Source organism: Trichechus manatus, unplaced genomic scaffold (assembly GCF_000243295.1).
Source record: "Trichechus manatus latirostris isolate Lorelei unplaced genomic scaffold, TriManLat1.0 scaffold00151, whole genome shotgun sequence".
Classification (NCBI taxonomy): Eukaryota; Metazoa; Chordata; class Mammalia; order Sirenia; family Trichechidae; genus Trichechus; species Trichechus manatus.
Genome location: NW_004444087.1, coordinates 5,714,676 through 5,734,125, shown reverse-complemented (window position 1 = coordinate 5,734,125; position 19,450 = coordinate 5,714,676). Strand labels below are relative to the sequence as shown.

Here is a 19,450-nt window from a genome sequence, read left to right as displayed (position 1 = left end):
CAAGAAGAGAAGACCCGAACTCTGGGTCTTAAGTGGAAAACAGAGATTCCCCAGGGGCCACCCCTGCAGCAGAAGGCAGGAAGATGGGGCCAAGAAGCGCATCACCCCAAGGGGCCAAGGAAAGAGAAAAGGGCCGTGGAGCTAAAGGAAGAACAACCGATGCGAGAGAGTCAGAGGCAGCAAGACTCGGGGGAGGCTTAGCAAAGGCCAGAGAGCATTTGTGAACAGGAACTACCTTTCATGGACATTTTCCTCAATCTCTTAACTGAGCTGTGACTTTTAGAGGCCAGACAGGAGGCGGGAGGGCTGGCGGGCTGAGGTGCACGGCTAAGACACACAGGGAGTCCAATGGCTGACATCAGAATACTCGTCATGCCTACACGGGGTGCAAGATCAGACATGCAGAGAGGGGGAGAAACATTAAAAGGAGTCATTCAGCACGTGACATCAACAAACCCAGAGTCCAGGGAGACAGTACGGTGAAAAGCCATAGGGGCCCACAAAGAAGCTCAGTGCTTTTCCTTAGGGGCCTCCCTGAGGGTAGCTTTCTGAATCCTCAGAAACTGGTCAGGGCCTGGGCGCAGGATGGGGCCTGGGCAGGAAGTGGCAATCCCACATAGCCCCGTTTCCCCCTCTACCCTCTGCCTCATGAAAAGGCCAGGGCAGGCAGTGCTGCCCCCACCAGGTGACACATAGGAGTGAGGGGACTGTGGGATTCACCAGGACCGGCCATGTGGCCTCCACAGGACGAACAAATACTCCCAACCTGACAAATGCCCCAGCTCAGGGAAAGAAGCAGAGGCCAGTCAACAGCCTGGGTAGCACAGCTGAGACCAGGCAGGTGTGTGCCCAACCAACGGTGGTGGCCACTCAGCAGGAGACAAAGTAGGCATCAGACAACCGAGGTTCAGGCCAGGCTCTGTGCTGACCTGCGCTCTGGCTGTGCTCCCGCTTAGTTAATGCAACACCACCACCACCACAAGGCTGTTCCTGAGCACAAATACGGTTCTCTCAGGAACTGGATGTTAGGTGAACAGAATGCCAAGCAGGCACAAGTGGCAGAGAGGTGGGGGAGAATGGGAGCAGGCATGGTTTTCCTTAAGAGAGCCGTGGGCCTTTGTATCCTCTAGCTGGATTGCTTTCCCCAATACCTATCAGCATCCTCACTTCATTCAGACCCTCCCCTCAAGTATCACCTTCCCAGGCCACCTACCCAAAGTGGTAAGATGTACTCAAGGAATTTGGTCTTTGTCCCTGGTTCCTGGAAAGTAATCTCCAACCAAACCAAAACCAAACTCATTGCCACTGAGTGGATTCCAACTCACAGCAACTCTATACAACACAGCAGAACTGCCCCATGGAGTTGTAAATCTTTACAGAAGCAGACTGCCATATCTTTCTCCCATGGAGTGGCTGGTGGGTTCAAACCGTCAACCTTTCAGTTAGCAGTCGAGTGCTTAATCACTGCACCACCAGGCTCCTGAGGTAATCTCTAGACACTTGGAATTTCCTGTGACTGGAGTCTTTGTAAGGAGCCCTGGTGGCACAGTGGTTAAGCACTCAGCTGCTAACCGAAAGGTCAGCAGTTCGCACCCACCAGCTGCTCCATGGCAGAAAGATGTGGCAGTCTGCTTCTGTCAAGATTTACATCCTTGGAAACTCCATGGGGCAGTTCTACTCTGTCCTATGGGGTCACTGTGAGTAGGAATCAACTCCATGGCAACCGGTCTTTTGGTTTGGGGTCTTTGTTATTTGTGGAGGGGCTCCACACCACACCTACCTACCAGGTTGTTAATGAAGTGACTCTCGAATCAGGGCTAGAAGGTTGAGTTCAATCATGGGCAATGATTCAATCAATCGTGCCTACGTAAATGAAGACCCAACAAAAACTCAACACAGAAACTTGGTGAGCTCCCTGGTTGGTGAAAGATATCAGTGCTTAGGAGAGTAACACGTCCCTTTTTGGGACGTGGAAGCTCCACAATGGGGACTCTCTCAGACCCTGCTCCATGGGTCTCTTCATTTGTACCCTTTTTGCTATAATAAAACTATAATCATAAGTACAGTGCTTTCCTGAGTTCTATGAGTCATTCTAGTGAAGTATCAAATCCGAGGGAGTAGTGGGAACCAGTAGGTCAGAAGTGAGGGGAGCTGGGAACCTCTGAACTTATGGCTGGTAACCCAAGGGTGTAGCCAGCAAATATGTAGTCAGCATGTCCGAATGAGGGTGTCGTGGGGACCTGAGGGGGTAGTGGGAAAAAAACTCGATTTGTAGCCAGCAGCTCAGCAGTGAGGGGGACCTGGAGATCTCCAAGCTTGTGGCTGGCATCTGAAGTCTCAGGCAGACATGGTAGCCTGGTGGACTGTGTCCTTTAACTCGTGAGATCAGACCTAGCTCCAGGTGGTTAGGGTCAGACAAAGAAATGCTGCATTTGCGGTTGGTGTCAGAGAGGCTATTTAGAGTTAGAATTAGAGCTGGCCTCCAGAAAGGCAGAGTCAGAGAGACACCCTGTATACCCTCCAACTCTTTATCTCCTTTATTCTTCTTTACTCTTCTTCTAACACGTCTCACCACCTGGAACTACTCATATATCTGGTTGGTTGGCTGTCTTTCTCCACCACTAGCTCCACAAAGGCCAGGATTTTGTTCACAGCTGCATCTCCGGCACCCAGGGTGGTACCTGAGCCACAGGAGGCACACATTGTATGTGGGCTAAGGAACAAATAAATACATCCTTGACCACCACTGGGTGTCCCTCCATCCTGAGGCCACCATCATCTGCCCAAGGGGCCAGGCTGAACAGCACTCTGGCCCTTTTCAATGCTAGACCCTGAATCCAAATCACAGGTCTGCAGGGCAAAAATGTGTCAAGTTGGAAGCCGGATGAGAGAGCAGCCTACTCTGTGGGTCTACCATCTTTTGAAAATTTCCTACATCCAACACTTCACCAAAGCATCAGTGTGCAGGGTGGAGGAGAGGTGCACCAAGCTTGAGCCAGCACATCTTCCTCAGCTGCAAGGTCTCAGGAATAGCACCCGAAACGCCTAACACTCCCCAAATAACCTCAATACCTTGCACAGCCACAGTTTTTCCACACCATCTGACAGGATTCCCACTTTACCTGTTAGAACCCCTGGAGACTAAAGCCCAATACACAGTCAGATTCTCACGTCTCAATTTTCAAACACTACCTTTCTAACACCAAGGGTAAATCTTTCATCTGGGGGCCAGGGTTTAGGGTCTGAGACTGTCCTCCTTCCCCTGACCTCAACAACTGGATTCAGAGCTTGGCGCTGCCACTTACTGGCAGAACAGTTTTGGGCAGGTTGCTTATCGTCCCTGAGCATCAGTTCAAAGCGCTGACACTACTTCCTTCCACTACGGCAGGCAGAGTGGGTGGGGTGGGGCAGGGCGGGCATCTGCCCTGGCCCAGTAATATACAGAAGGCTGGGCTTTGCAACAGCACCTGTCCCATCTAGCCATCTCAAAAAGGGGCACTTTGCACAAGTTCTTCTGCAAAATGACCACCTGTTTGTAAATCTACCTGCAAAACCATATGCCCAAATGCTCACCTCACTGTGGCTGCTGCATTTTCCTGAATCCATAAACATTGCCGAGGATGAGAAAGGGCAGTCTCCAGACCTTGCTTCTTGGGGACTGTGCTGTGATCCTCTCATTCCCTGGTGCCCTAGACAAGGGCCCATCAATAGGTACAAACCACAGAGCCTTGGGTATAGGGGAGGCAGCAATCTGCGACATGCTCCTGTCTTGGCTTTACCATTTCCTAGCTGGAGACCAAGTTCCTGAACTTTTGAGGTCTGTTCCCCTCTATCAGTAAGGTGGATGTTAAAATAGCTGACCATCTCCAGGATTACTCTGAGAACCAAGGCAACAGGGGACATAAGTGCAACCTGAGGACCCAGCCTGAAAAGGGTCTTCAACCTTAAAAGCAGAGAAAATACACAGCCTGATGAAGATAAAACGATGTCACTAAAAAGTACACAAGAAAAAAGGACCTGTTGATAATTGCTATGGCAAATATAATTTTGAAACAACCAAAAAATATTATGTATGGGTATAAATGTATGTATGTACGTAGGCATATACGTGTACAGATACGCATGTGTGTGTATATATAGATGTATGCATATCCATGGACGTCTATGTGTACACACATATATTCATATACATAATAAAGAACACAGGGGACACAGTTACAGATAGTTGCTAGACGTAACCAAATACCTCGCGGGATCGGATTTCTGGGTTTGAAGGATTAGGACTATAGTCTCATGGGACATTTCAGTCAACTGGCATAATATAGTTCATAAAGTTATGTTCTACATTCTAATTTGGCAAGCAGTATCTGGGGTCTTAAAAGCTTGGAAGTGGCCATCAAAGATACAACTATCAGTCTCCACTGTCCGGAGCAAAAGAGAAAGAAGGAAACCAAAGACTCAAAGAAGAAACTAGTCTACAGGACTAACAGTGTACATGAACCATGGCCTCATCTACCTTGAGACCAGAAGAACTAGATGGTGCCTGACTACCACTATCGACTGTTTTAATCAGGGCCACAACAGATGAACCCTGATAGAATGGGAGAAAAATGTACAATAGAACCTCAAATTCCTAAAAAAAAACCAGACCTACTCGACTAGTTGAGACTGGAGGATTCCTGGAGACTACTGCTCTGAGATACTCTTCAAACCCTGAACCAAAACTAACCACTGAGGTCACCTTGTAGCTAAATAACAGACTGGCTCACAAAATAATGAATATTCCCCGTAAGTGCTGTGCTCCTTTAAAAATTTACCTATATGAGACCAAACGGTCAACAATGTCTTTAAAACAAAGATGAGAATGTAAGGGGGGGTGGGGTGGGACAGGGAAACTAGGTTAATGGAAATGGAACAACCAGAATGAAAAAAAATGAGAATATTCACTCATTATGAAGAATGTAACCATCACTGAACAACTTGTGTAGAAACTGCTGAATGGGAACTTAAACTTCTATGTAAATCTTCACCAAAAACACAGTAAAGTATTATTTAAAATAATAAATACAAAGGCAGAGAAAAGGAAGTAAGTGCTACTCAATATTCCTAGGTAGTGAGATAGGGTGGGGCTTATCCTACCATTTCTGAGAGCCATTTAGAAAGGTTATTTAACAACTGTAGTAAAGCCTTAGAGATTATACACATCAGGCCTAGCCACAAAGGCTCAGTACAGCCAGGCAGAGGTCCTGGAAGACAGTGTTCTCCTCTGCCTCTTTCAGAGCCCAGATACAAATATGGGGGCCAAGCCTGTTACTGACAACCTTGGTCCCAACTCCCTCCACCACCACCAAAAACAACACATACACGCTCGGTATTGCCCAATTCCCCTACAACATCTGACACCACGAGAAGACCTAAACTGGGCAGCAACTTTCTAGTCACATTTTTGCTCACTCTCTTCTCTCTGCCCCAGCAGAGGTTAATGGGTCAGCAGCTGGAGCAGGTTGAAGAGGGCCTGCTGGGCACTGTCTCCCCTGTGGCTTGTCCAGCCCTGCTCTCCCCAGTCTTTACCATCTCTGTGACTCTTCTGTTTCCTCCATGGGCACCTCTTCTTTGGCCACCTCCTTAGTTGTGCTGTTGGACAGAGCTTCACCCGTGGTCCCTTCCCTACCTACAGTCTCCATGGGGAACTCACACACTCCCTGGTGTTCATCATTCTCCACCGGCAAAGGCCAGCCCACTCTTCTGAGCACCACATCTAAACTCCACTGCCTCCTGGACAGCACCACCTGCAGCTCCACCGTCTACAACCGCACTCATCACCTTCCCTTCCAGTGCTCCTGTCACAGCGTTGGAGAAGCAGCAGAGTCTCATGGGGAAGAGCCCAGACTCGGGCCAGACTGCCGGCAGTAGAACCCCAGCTCTGCCAAGTGCTAGTTACCTGGCCTCGGGTAAGTTATTTAAATTCATGAGCCCTCAGTTTCCTCAAATGTAAAAGGGAAGTAATGGCACCTACTCACAAAATTGTTATAAGGATGAAATAAATTAATATACGTGCAAAGTCCCTAGTCCTTCCTCACTGTCATCATTACTATGGCATTGCCAGTCACAGCTGTATATACCAGCAGTCCTCATCCTATTCCTCCTCCTCTCTCACAACTAATCCAAATCACCAAGTCAAAAGGATCTTACCTCTGAATTTTTTACCTAACCCCCACCCCCACCCACTGCCCTAGTGCAGGCCTTCACTGGCTCCACACTGGCCTCCCTGCCTGTCTTAGTCATCTAGTGCTGCTGTAACAGAAATACCACAATGGGATGGCTTCAACAAACAGAAGTTTATTCTCTCACAGACTAGGAGGCTACAAGTCCAGATTCAGGGCATCAGCTCCAGGGGAAGGCTTTCTCTCTTTCTTGGCTCTGAAGGAGGGTCCTAGTCATCAATCTTTCCCTGGTCTAGGAGCTTCTCTGTGCAAGAACTCAGGGTCAAAAGGACATGCTCTGCTCCCAGAGCTGCTTTCTTGGTGGTATGAGGTCCCCATGTCTCTCTGCTCACTTCTCTCTTTTATATCTCAAAAGAGATTGGCTTAAGAAGCTATCTAATCTTGTAGATCTCATCAATATAACTGCCCCTAATCCATCTCATTAACATCATAGTAATAGGATTTACAACACACAGGGAAATCACATCAAATGACAAAATGGTAGACAATCATACAGTACTGGGAATCATGATCTAGCCAAGTTGACAGATATTTTCGGGGGACACAATTCAATCCATGACACTGCCTCCAGTCTTGTCCCCTCTAATCTATCCTATGTCACTACAGTGACTCCCTAACACAAACTCTGATTTTCTTAGTCCCTTTACAACCTTTAAATGATGGAGGTTCACTATACTATTCTGTCTTCCTTTGCATTAATTTTTAAATTTCCCATTAGTTACAAAAAAAAACTTTCAGTGGCTCCCTCATGTCTGTCAAGGGAATTTTAAAAATAGTTCCAAGATGTATGGTTAACAAAAGATCTAACTGGACACAAAAGGAACTTATTCAAGATGTAACCACAGCCACTACGATTCTATGAATTCCCCAGAGGGCCCCTTTAAGTAAATGCCTAAAGCATTTCAGGACAGAAAAGTGACTCTTTAACAATAACTCAGTGTGACAAAAAAATTAAAAAGGTAGAGAAAGATCCACACCCAGGCACCGACCGCCATAGAACCTGGCCACAGAGAGCCCATGCAGGGGGTGCCCAGCCCACTCACTGGGGCTGCACCATCACGAGAAAGAGGCCTTACTCCCCAAGGAGTCTTCAGGTTTCCATGGGAACTGAGGGTAACAAAGCCCCCACCCCACCATTTCTTCCTCTGCCCCTCACCCCACATACACTCTCCCCTGTCCCAAACCAAGTCCTGCTGGGCAGTTTGTTCCTAAACCTGAGAGTGGGGAACCTACCTGCAAGGGCCTGCTGGACCCTGCTGGGCTTTGGCATCTGCACAGGCACACTGGCGGGGACGTGCACAGGCACACTGGCGGGGACGCTCCCAGGGCTGCTGGCGGGACCGCTGGGAAGGGTGGCACTGGAGGAAAAGAGAACAAAGCTTAACATGTGGACCTGACTTAGCAAAAACAAGAATTGACTGGTTATGAATTAACTGGTGCTGCCCAGGCTCCTTCAAGGTTTTACTTTCATGGCTGCCACTTTGTGAATGAGGAGTGAAGGGTATGTGGAATGAGGAACAAAGAAATCCACATTTTACCACTCTCAGACACAAACTAACCCAGAGAATCTGAGCACTTAAGAAATGAAGCCCACAGCTGTTATCATTTACAAGGAAGACACCCACGTGATACTTGACAGAGCATCACATACTAGGCTAAAGTCAAGGTTGAGGCTTCTTAAGTGTGGCTAAGTAAAACTGGAAGCCGGGCTTTAGGGAGGGGGAAAGGAACAGCAGGCAAGGAGACAGGGCAGCCCTACTAGTTTTACCACAGGGATAGGAAAGAACACTGCTGCGGGTGGGAATCCCATCTTTTTACAGAATTTCAAGAATAAAAATGTTTTCCTGAGCAGTTCAAAGAGTCTCTGAAGACAATCCTAAAAAAAGAGCTCAAAATGGTTTGAGCTTGCTAGCTTCATCGAAATGAGGGCTTTAATAGCACCTTAAAAAAATTAAACCCAGTTGCTGTCGAGTCAGTTCAGACTCATGGCGACCCCATGTGTGTCAGAGTAGAACTGTGCTCCATAGTTTTCAATGGCTGAGTTTTCGGAAGTATATCACCAGGCCTTTCTTCCAAGGTGCCTCTGGATGAACTGGTTAGCAGCTGAGCTCGTTAACTGTTTACACAACTCAAGGACTCCCAATAGTTAACTTTACAATGGAGAAATCCAGCAGAAATCACTTTAACAAGTGATCAAGATCAACACCAATATGACAAATCAACATCACGAACCCCATGATAGGATGCACTGAGAAGGACACAACATGATTTTTGTGGTATTCCTGTCAAAAATGCATAACCTCAGTCCAATCATGAGAAAACATCAGACAAGCTCACACAGAGACACATGGCGAAGTAAGTTTTCAAAAGTGTCAAGATTATGAAAAATGAAGAAAGACTGATGAACTGTCACAGACTGAAGGACTAAGGAGACATGAAACTGGATGCAACATGAGATGCTAGATAAGATCCTAAACAGGATCCTGGGACAGAAAAAGATTACTGGAAAAACTGGTGAAGGTAAAAAAAAAAAAAAAGGTCTCTGGTTTAGTTAACAGTGTTGAACCAATGCAACTTTCTGACTCCAGTGATTTAGTACCTGTGGTTATGAAAGATGGTAACATTAGAAGCTGGGTGAGGGGTATACAGAAACTCTGTATTATTTTTGTTTAACCTTTCTTTAAGTCTAAAATTATTTCAAAATAAAGGTTTTGTTTTACCTTATTAAGAAAATGTTCTGCATCTTACTTTGGTGAGTGGCGTCTCGGGGTCTTAAAAGCTTGCGAGCGGCCATCTAAGATGCATCAATTGGTCCCAACCACTTGGAGTAAAGGAGAACGAAGAACAAGAACACCAAAGACACAAGGAAAGTACTGGCCCAAGAGTCAGAATGGGCCACATAAACCAGAGACTTCATCAGCCTGAGACCAGAAGAACTAGATGGTGCCCAGCTACCACCAATGAACATCCTGACAGGGAACACAACAGAAGGTACCTGATGGAGCAGTAGAACGACAGGATGCAGAACTCAAATACTAGTAAGAAGACCAGACTTAATGGTCTAAGACTGGAGGCGCCCCGGAAAGCACGGCCCCTGGTCTCTCCATCACCCCAGAACTAAAACAATTTCCGAGGCCAACTCTTCAGACTGGGATTGGACTGGACTGTGGGACATAAAGTGATACTTGCGAAGAATGTGCCTCTTAGACAAGTAGATATAAGCGACCAAAGGGGGGGCTTCTGTCCAGAGGTTAGAGGGGAAGGCAGAGAGAGTTAGGAGCTGGTTGAATGTTCGTGGGGAATCAGGGCGGAGGGGAGGAGTGTGCTGTCGCAGAATGGGGTGAGTGGTTGGGGTCTCATAACAATGTATGTTTAAAAAAAAAAAAATTCTGTATGGAAAACTAACTTGAAATGTAAGCTTCATTTAATTACATCAATTAAAAAAAAAAAGTAACCAAAAAAAAAGGTTTGGTTTTGTTTTTTAATGGGGTTGCCATGAGTCTCAATCAACTCAACAGCAACTGGTCTTAATTTTTTGTTATTAAAGCCCTCATTTTGATGATACTAGCAAGCTCAAAACATTTTGAGCTCTTCTTTTAGGGTTGTCTTCAGAGACTTTGAATTGCTCAGGAAGACATTTTTGGACAGCTTTATTCTTGAAACTCTGTAAAAAGATGAGAGTCCCACCCACAGCAGTGTTCTTTCCTATCCCTGCGGTAAAGCTCGTAGGGCTGCCCTGTCTACTTTCAAGACTCTCGTTTGATTCTAAGTCATCATATTTTTAAAAACGATAACAAATCCATGCCATTATGGTTTAAGAGGGAGCCCTGCATTGGAGAACAGTTGGTGTAGATGCCCAAGACCTCTGCCAACTCCTCCCTCTTCCAGTCCTGGGCCCTCCCATCCAACCCTGCCCATATCAGACATGATGTAATACGGATTATCGAACTCTTTCACATAGCTCCTGCACTGGAGCTCCCCAAGGACGGGGCCTAGGCATGTTCACCTTTCTTCCCAGGGCCCAGCCCAGAGCCAGGGACAGAGAAGGTGCTCCAGAAATGACAGCTGGCTCCAGGCTGCTGGGCTACCCCTTAGAGCTGTCAGCAAACCAGTCACTGCCTGGTTACAGCAAATGGCTCCTGGAAGTTTCCCCAGATCCTTCCCTGCTGCCAGCCACAGGTCACCGATCCCGCTGGTGGAGATTTCCAAGGAGCTGGGTGGTTCTGATCCAAACCAGGAAACCTCATACCCAGCTGGGGCTGAAGCTGCCAGAGTCTAGCACAGAATCTGGAGCAGAGCAGGAGCTCCAATACCTGTCTGAGCAACAAAATGAGATTGTTTTGTTTCAATTCCTTAACTGTTCTCCCCAAACAGGATAACCTGAGTGGCCGTGCTACTCAAATAGCAGCTTCTGGCCTCCTCATCTACTCCCAGCCCAGAAAGAATGCTGGAACTGGATCTAGAGTACACTGATAATGCAGTGGGAGGGAGGGGGAATGTCTGGGCTAAGGTCTTGGTTCCTCTAAAAACTCTGTTTAACTTCAGGCAAGTTTCTCCCTTCCTGAGCCCATTTCTCCATCTCTGTTTTTTTTTTAAAGGAAGGTGGTTAATCTCTGATGACCTTTGCAACTCTCAGGTCCTATAAGTGAAGGAATTTGAAGAGACACAGCCTCCCAGCATCCTTCACCTCCTCTCTCTGGGCCCAGTCCCCATTCCTCTCCAGCTCAGGTCTCCGAAACCAACTCTACAGGGAGCACTAAGCGTGAGTCCTAGGACGCTCTTGCAACTGGAAGCCAAAAAATCTAAGCTCGGCTCTACAACCCCACAAAGTTAGTGGGCTAGGCACTGTTTCCCACAGGGATGGGTCCCTGACTGCCTCACTCCACAAAAAAAATCAGGAAGTAGGGTCTTCCTCTACCAGGAAGAAGTGCGTATTTTAGAGGAATGGCCTAACTCCACCACCAAGAACTCAAGCAGATAGCAGACATTCAGTGAAGCTTCCAACGGATATCTCACCCTGAAACCAGAGACCAGGAACTATGACTAAGTTCTGTGTAAGCTCCTCAGAATTGTGCCACTTCCCCATACTGCTTATCCTAGTTCCTCTCCCATAAATCTTCCTGCTCTGAGCAGCAGGAACTGAACAGTCAAAAGGATCCAGTAGTTTCAAGATGGGGACTCTCAGAGCTGGATGGAACCTCAGAGGTCCCTGACCCTGACCTTCACCCCCTCCATCCTCAAAGGGCTCAGACTGATGACAGAATGTTCCCCAATGTGGGGCATCATTTGCCCCATTAAGTGCCCTTCTCTGGGAATTCTTCTCTCTAATCACGGCCTCAGGAACCCTCCCTCTTCGCAAACAACAAGAAAACAAAACAAAATAAAACCTTCCCTTGTTCCTGGGTCTGGAGTCCCTGGGTGGCACAAACAGTTAAGTGATCAGCTACTAAGCCAGAGGTTGGAGATTTGAGTCCACCCAGAGGCACCGCAGAAGAAAGGCCTTGGCAATCTACTGTTGGGAAAAATCAGCCATTGAAAACTCTACGGACCATCTGAAAACCCTATGGTCACCATGAGTCAGGATCAACTCCACATACCAGGTTTGTCTGTGTTGTTGTTATTGTTCCTGGGCCTACCTAACAGCTCCACCTGGCTTTCCTCTCTGGGACCATCTCAAGGAGTTTCCAAATGGAGGTCTAACATGAGAAATGAGGACTTCTAGCCTTCTAACTTTACAGTCCCAAACAAGGGACAGAGCCCTGGGGGCACAGTGGTTAAGAGCTTGGCTACTAACCAAAAGGTTGGCAGTTCGAATCCACCAGCCACTCCTTAGAGACCCTATGGGGCAGTTCTACTCTGTCCTATAGGGTCGCTATGAGTTGGAGTCAACTTGACAGTGATGGGTTTGGTTTTTTTTTTTTTTTTTTTTTAAAGTAAGGAGCAACACTAGGAAGCTGGAGAGTAAGGAAACCAAAGTGTCTCTCTAGCTCCCCAAGATCTTCAATTCTGGCCGGTAAGCCAGCACCAACATAGGAATTTCTGACCACATGATGCAGGACAATGAGCACAAGATGTGGAGTCTGGGGACCCAGCTCCTGGTGCCAGCTTCCACTTAAAGCTGTGGGGCCTGGGCGTATTGAGTCCTCTTTTTGAGCTTCAGTTTCTTCAGCTATAAGGTGAGGATAATACCAAAAGGCTCCCAGGGTGGCTGTGAGGCTCAATCTGAAGCCCAACACAAATGTCCATTGTTGTCCAGGACCCAAAGGAACAGAGGGAGCTAAAGCAAAGCTCTCAGGGCCACCAGGCGCCTTCCTGCAGGGCCCTCATAAATCCTGAAAACCATAGCAATATTAGAGCAAAAGGAAACTTCAGAAACTGACCAGTCCAACTCCCTAATCTTAAAAGGGGAAAAATGAAACATGGAAAGAGAACAGAGCTGACCCAAGGGTCTACAGTGAGTCAGGAGCAAGGCCCCGCCTGCAACCCAGGACTCTACTCACACAAGACTGCCAGCAGCCAAAATAGGCTGGCCAACAGCAGCAGGGTGTGCGGAGCTATCAGAAGCAGGAAGAACAGCAGCAGATGAAAGCAAACCAGGAGAGCCATCTTCTAAGGCCATTTAATGCAGGGGCAAAGCACCCATAGGCTTAACCACATCACTGAGCTGTGTGTGACTGCTGGTCATAATTACTGCCCAAGTCATCAAAATACTAAACAAGAAGTCACACCCTCTATTAAAGAAGGCAAGAACGTGCATGACACATTCTGGGAAGTTTTCCATCCAACATGATTAAACACAAGTTTTAGTGCTTAAAGGGATAAACTTCAGATACCAGGAAATTTACTCAAACCCAGCAGCTCAGTCACCCGTGACGTACCTCCCAGGGGGCACAAGGAAATCTATCAGCCAGTGTATTACCCAGATTGAGCAAGAGGTGATTTAAAACCACATAGGTTCCACAAATTTCACCAGCAAAAATGGCATTTCCAATAGCTACCAGTAAGGACAAGATTCCCCAGCCACAGCTGTCTTTAGACCTGCCCACCCTGCCCAGCCACCATATACATGGTTAACTTTCACCTCATCCTGATGACATTCACCTGGAGTTGAGAACTTTACCGTAGCCCTTAGGGAGAACAGGTTGCCAAGTTTCTTCAATCCTCAGCAGGCCCATTCTGCCTCTACAACACCCATCAGAGAAGGGTTAACTGAGGAGGCCCACGCTATAAATTAGGTGTGGGTAACCCATTTTTCAAACCATGGATAGGCCTGTGCAAGTGAATTATATACCCCTCCCAGCTCTGAAGAGCCAGAGGAAATAAAGATGTACACCTACCCCAGGAGGCATGCCCTTTGAGGCAGTTTCAACTAACTGAGCCTGCTGGCCTGGTTCCCTCCTGGCTTACAATGCTGGGCAAGCTGCAACACGAATGTCCCAGCACAGAAGGTGAAGGTAAGACAGTCTGGCCTAATCACCCTCCTTCCTGGAACTTGCCTGACCTGCACCAGGAGGGTCACATCAGCAGTCTCTGCTGGCCCTCAGGCTGGGAGAGGGGAGACCCCAGAGAAAAATAGAACTGGGGATGTGTTCATAGGAAACCAATCAGAGAGCCCCTTACCAAGAGAAAGAAATAAAGCCCACTAAGTCATCTGGCTCAATCAATCCCAGGGTCTAGAACTCTCTAGAACTATTTAGAAATTTGCCTCAGTCATTTCTAAGAACCTAAGAAGCCCCAGCTGGACTGACAGCTCTATCACACTTTTCTCTAAAAGAGACTGACCCACATATTGAGGGTAAGAGGTGCAGGGAGAACCTCACTGAGCCTAGGGTGTGGCTGGGATACCACAGAGCCCTGCTTGCTTATGCTTACATGGAAGTTCACAGGCAAGGCCCAAATGAAATCTCCCTGTACTCACAATTCCAGAAAGATCTCAGATCCATAAGCCCAACTCGCAGGAAAAGCTTCCCAGGAAAATCTTGACCCATCCAAGCTCCTTACTCTCCTCTGGGTCTATAGGACTTCTCACGCATCCCTCAAGATACCTTCAGCCTTCCTAATCCCTCTACCTTTAGAAGAGCTTCAAGAACTCCCCATGTGTGCCATAGAGTCCACTCTTGGGACCTGGGTTTTAGATCCAGTTCCAGCACTTGCTAGCTGAGCTGCCAACCTCATGAGCTTCAATTGCTCATCTGTAAGTTGAAGATACTATCTACCTTAAGGCTGTTACGAGGAGTGTTGAAATCATTCATGCTGCCTGCTCAACAGGGCGTGCACATAATGTGTTCTCAACGAATGGTAGCTCCTGTCACTATATCTTGTACAAACTGGCAGGGTTCTCTGAAACCCAGCTTGCAAAAATACTGGAGACCCAAGAAGCTGCCACAGTGGTCTCAGCCACTTTGTGCAGCTTGAGCCCTCAACATGATAAAGTGGGCAAGGATGGAGTCAGGTGACATGCTGACTGGCCAACATCAGCCCAGATGAACACGAAGTTTGCCTATCTGGGAAAACAGCAGCCCAAGGCCCACACGATCAGCCACTACCCACTGGGTCACTCTCTCAGAAAGCAGCCCCCATGCTAACATTTGAATTATCACAATGTTCTCCACGCCCACACTCCCAATAATGATTAACAACGAAGCCTCTAGCTTCAGCCGGTCCAGTCACAGACCAACCTAGAAGCATCCACCCATTGGCCAAACCCAGTGGGTTTTCTCACTTTCAAATGCACCTGGTCTACGCCCTGACAGGGAATACAACAGAGAGTCCCTGATGGAGCAGGAGAAAGGTGGGGTGCAGAACTCAAATTCTAGTAAGAAGACCAGACTTAATGGTCTGACTGAGACTGGAGGAACCCTGGAAAGCATGGCCCCCAGATTCTCTATCAGCCCAGAACTAAAACAATTTCCGAGGCCAACTCTTCAGACAAAGATTGGACTGGACTGTGGGACATACAATGATACTCATGAAGACTGTGCTTCTTAGCTCAAGTAGATACATGAGACTCAATGGGCAGCTTCTGTCCGGAGGTGAGATGAGAAGGCAGAGGGGATTAGGAGCTGGTTGAATGGACACGGGAGATCAGGAGTGGAAAGGAGGAGTGTGCTGTCACAGTATGGGGAGAGAAATTAGGGTCACATAACTATGTATGTATAAATTTTTGTATAAAAGACTCACTTGAAATGTAAACTTTCACTTAAACTACAACAACCAAAAAAATGCACCTGGTCTAGACTGGGCCTGTTATTTCATCATCTTTCTCCAAGTTCAGAGAGCTCCCGAACACTGAGCCACTCAGGGCTGGACTGTCTGTTATCTGCTGCCATGCCTTCCCCACCTCAACACTTGGTCATCTCAACACACTGGGATGGCAGCCCTCCTTGTACCAGGCCGTGGGCTTAAGGGCAAGAACTGTACCTTCCAGCTCTGCATCTATAGTGCCTGGCACACAAGAGGAGTTAATGAGTGCACAGTGCTGAAATGGTGTCAACTACACAAGCACAGCTATGTGGCACACCACCACAAGAAAGATGTTTAAATTTGGCTTTACACAGAGAGCCCTATTCTCGTAAGTGAATGAAAGGATTACTGATTTCAACTCCAGTGCGTCAACTAACAGAACTCGAGTAACCAGAGGGTAGGCAGGCTCTGTACGATGCAAGACCATGGACAGCTGTGGCACATCAGCACCCACGTGGCACATGCAAATGAGACTACTTAACAGGGACAACCGAGGGAGCAAAGGGAGCAGGAGCCAAGTCCACAGGTATTCAGATGGATTTTCTCAGCCAAGTAAAAGCAGAAACACAAGCCTGCTGACAAGGCACATGCTGTGGACCTAATGACCAGCAATAGCACAAGATACCTGGCTCCACTAGAAGTGGAAGATCCTGGGGGCAGGTGCTGCAGGTGGGAGAGACTGGAGCGGTAGACAGGTTGGTTCCCCAGAGTGGGAGGTGCCCCACTCCAGGGGCTCGTAGTGTTTAGCCTGGGTGCAGACCTAGCCCCAGAGAGTGAGGGCTTGTTGTACGGGGCAAAGGCCTGATGAGCCCCAAAGACAATGGTCGTCCTGTGGGGGGTCTGAGGGACAGGGTACGAGGGGAGGTTGGTCATGGAGTGGCGGTAGCGGCCTAACACGGGGCCAGTTCCGCTGCCACTGAGGCACTGGTGGCAAGAGCAGGTGACTCCTGTGTGGCCCAGTGGAGCAATGACGGTGGTCACCGGGTACAGGGGCCCTGCTTGGCGCCGCACGCTACGGCAGAAGCTCGAAGTCTTGTTGGTCTGCGTGTGGGTGGCATAGTTGACAGTGTAGTTGTACCCCAGGGGACCCAAGTCCACAAGCTGGTTGCCGCTGGCCACCTGCTGCTCCAGATAGTCACAGACGCTGGCTTCATAGGCTGTCCAGGAGCCATCGTCACTCAGCCACTCCCAGACAATGCCTCGGCCTGCGGCTGAATGCTGGGGAAACAAATGCCTCCGCACAGCCCGCATAGTGCCTGTTTAAAAGGAAAGTTGCAGGTAAACCATTAATCTGCCAGTTCCCCAACAAAGGGCATTTCAACATTCTTTCTTGCATAACCAAAATAAACAACTTTGATCACTGCATATATACTGTTGTGCTGTTACTTGATCCAATAGCTGGCATTACTCTTTCCAAATTTTGGGGTGATGGATAGAGCACTCTCTAAAGGTCAAGAACCATGGCCCAAAGGAGTCAAGTGGCACAGGGATATCAGCACTCTTGGGCAGGAGAGGGGTATGTTGGAAGCTTAGGTCAATGGACAGCTATGGCTTAGATTCAATGAGGCTTTTAAAGATCTAATGCTGAAACTTATATATCCTCATTTTTAAAAAACTGAAAAAAGTATAAGGAAAATTAAATCACCCATCATCCAACCACCAGGAGAAAGCACACAGTTTATATTATATTTCTTCCCATCTAGTCTTCTAGGGATATATATTTAAGTAGTTAAAACCAGCATACTGAAAACATTTCCTGCTATTTTCACATACTATGCCATAAACTTTACCTATGTCTCTAAAACTCTGTGTAACTCATATCATCCCTTTGACTTCTCAAGTCACAACTGTTGGGAAACACCTACGGTCGGTTTATCATAGACTTAATAAAGCAAACCTAAAGATGAAAAAGAAAACCATCTGAGCTACGCTTCTAATAGCTCTTGCCCGAAGATGGATTTTTGCAATTACCTTCTAGCTTGGTCTCTCAACTTCAGCCCTTTCATCCATAGTAGCCAGAGGGACACTCTGAAACCCCAAGTCAGATTAGGTCACTCCTCTGCCCAAAAGCTGCCAATGGCTCCTCTTTTCAGAATAAAAGTCGCTTCTCGGGACTGAAAAGCTCTGCAGGACCTGCCCCTGCCTGCCCTCCTTTAGGCCTGTCTTCAGTCCCTTCTCAGTGCCCCAGCCACTCAACCTATCCCAACACTTTATACCCACCTCCCTCACTCGACTGCATTTTCCTCCTTTAGCACCTATTGTTACCCAACACAGTGCACAATTTACGTATTCTGTATCTGCTGGCCTTCCAGGTTGGCAACCAACACTATGAAGGCAAGGACTTTTATCTGCATCGACTGATTAGGAGCCGTAGTTTTTAGAGACTCTAGGATGCTGCTGACGGGGAATAAAGCAGGTTTCTCAACCTTGGAACTATTGACATTTTGGGCCAGATCATTCTTTGTTGTGAGGAGCTGTCCTGCGTATTGTAGGATGTTTAGCAGCATTCCTGGCCACTACCCACTAGATGCCAATAGCACCCCTCCCACCAAGTCATGACAATAAAAAAGGCTCCAAACATTGCCAAATGTCCCCTGGTGGGGAGTAGGGATGTAAAATCGCCCCCAGAGGAAAAACACCACTGGATTAGCAGGACACAGCACAGCTTTGGGAGGAAATCGGCGGCCCCATTCTCAGTAATACTCATCAAAACACATTATGGATTAAAAAAAACAAAAGCAAAAGCAAACATGACTGCACAGAGAAGTAAAGTCCTCTGCCTAAGTCACACAGCTACTGAGCAGTGGAGCCTGAATTCATCATCAGGCCCTCATGACTACTGCGGAGCACCGCCTCCACGACAGACTGTCCAGCCACCAGACCCTCAAGTTCTTGTGTATGAGGCCAGCAAAATGGGAGACAAGAGGGCAGGGGCTGGGGTGGCTTCCTCAGCATGCTCCTACAGCACCCGCTACTACTAAGAGGTACACCCTACACTGTGTGGTAGCATCCACAGTACCCGCCTCCCAACGCTGTGTGTTTCAGGACTGGGACAAAGCTGTGATTTACTTCTTGAACCCTGTACCCTCAACACCTAGCAGAGCGCCCCACCCAAAGCAGACACTCAGATATATACTAAAGAAAGGGTCTTACCAGTGTCTTGGCGAAACTGGGTCCAGCTGGGGAGGTCGATGATGTAAGGGGCCAGAGAGGGGTCAGCCTGGCCTAAGGGGATGCTGTGGGCCAAGCTCCCCAGCCCGAAGCGCTGGCCCTTCTGCTGGACAAACTGCTGCTCAATGTAGCTACAGACAGTGGCACTGTAGGGGTGCCAAGTACCCAGCTCGTCCTGCCATTCCCACACGGCCACTGCCACGGGGCTGGTGTACACCTGAGCCAGGGAAGGGCCTGGGGCCATGGCCATGTTTTTCTAGGACTCCCTCTGCTTTTGCACACAGCTTCAGACCAGTCTGGGCTGGAGTCTCAGGTTCATTGCCCAGTGTCTCCCGCAGACCTGTAAACAGGACAGACACAAGGACACATCAATAGCTCTACCAGACCCAGTGTTTAGATCAATCAACGGCAAATCAATGCAATCTCTTCTACTTCTTACTCTGACACCAACTGAGGGAAACCATTTCAATTCTGTCCCATCTGGCTCCAACTGCACATGCACAGCACATCTTCCTCTCCAATGTTTAGGAAGATGTAGTAGAGTTTAGGTGCTACTCATTAGCCCAGTTCTATATTTTTCCAATAATTTCCCTTTGACCCAACTACTTAGTATATGCATTTATACTGTACGTATTTTCATGAGTCAGCCCAAACGTTCTGTGGAATAAGGAGGCTATCATGATCCCTAATACCCATGTAAGGGCTTTTCAAAGAAAGTTTTTGTTTGTAACATATACTATCACTATATTATACCAATCAGGATTGGAGGAACACTTAATTTAACAACCTGCAATATGCAGATGACACAACCT

At 47.8% G+C, this 19,450-nt stretch overlaps 1 protein-coding gene across 2 annotated transcripts in view; it reads right to left on the bottom strand.

Annotated features, from left to right (window-relative positions):
* The window catches only part of DTX2 (deltex E3 ubiquitin ligase 2), a 36,773-nt gene extending 17,867 nt beyond the window's left edge, over nucleotides 1-18,906 (bottom strand). The window contains exons 1-4 of one of the 2 annotated variants that reach the window (XM_004385944.2): nucleotides 18,621-18,906; nucleotides 16,093-16,723; nucleotides 7,458-7,582; nucleotides 227-376 (exon numbers count right to left, since the gene is read on the bottom strand). In XM_004385944.2, coding sequence (XP_004386001.1) covers nucleotides 227-376; nucleotides 7,458-7,582; nucleotides 16,093-16,723; nucleotides 18,621-18,888 — 1,174 coding nt within the window. In that variant the 5' untranslated portion in view covers nucleotides 18,889-18,906. The remainder of the gene's footprint in view (nucleotides 1-226; nucleotides 377-7,457; nucleotides 7,583-16,092; nucleotides 16,724-18,620) is intronic. The other variant, XM_004385943.2, reaches the window with a different exon arrangement.
* Nucleotides 18,907-19,450: the final 544 nt, after the last annotated feature.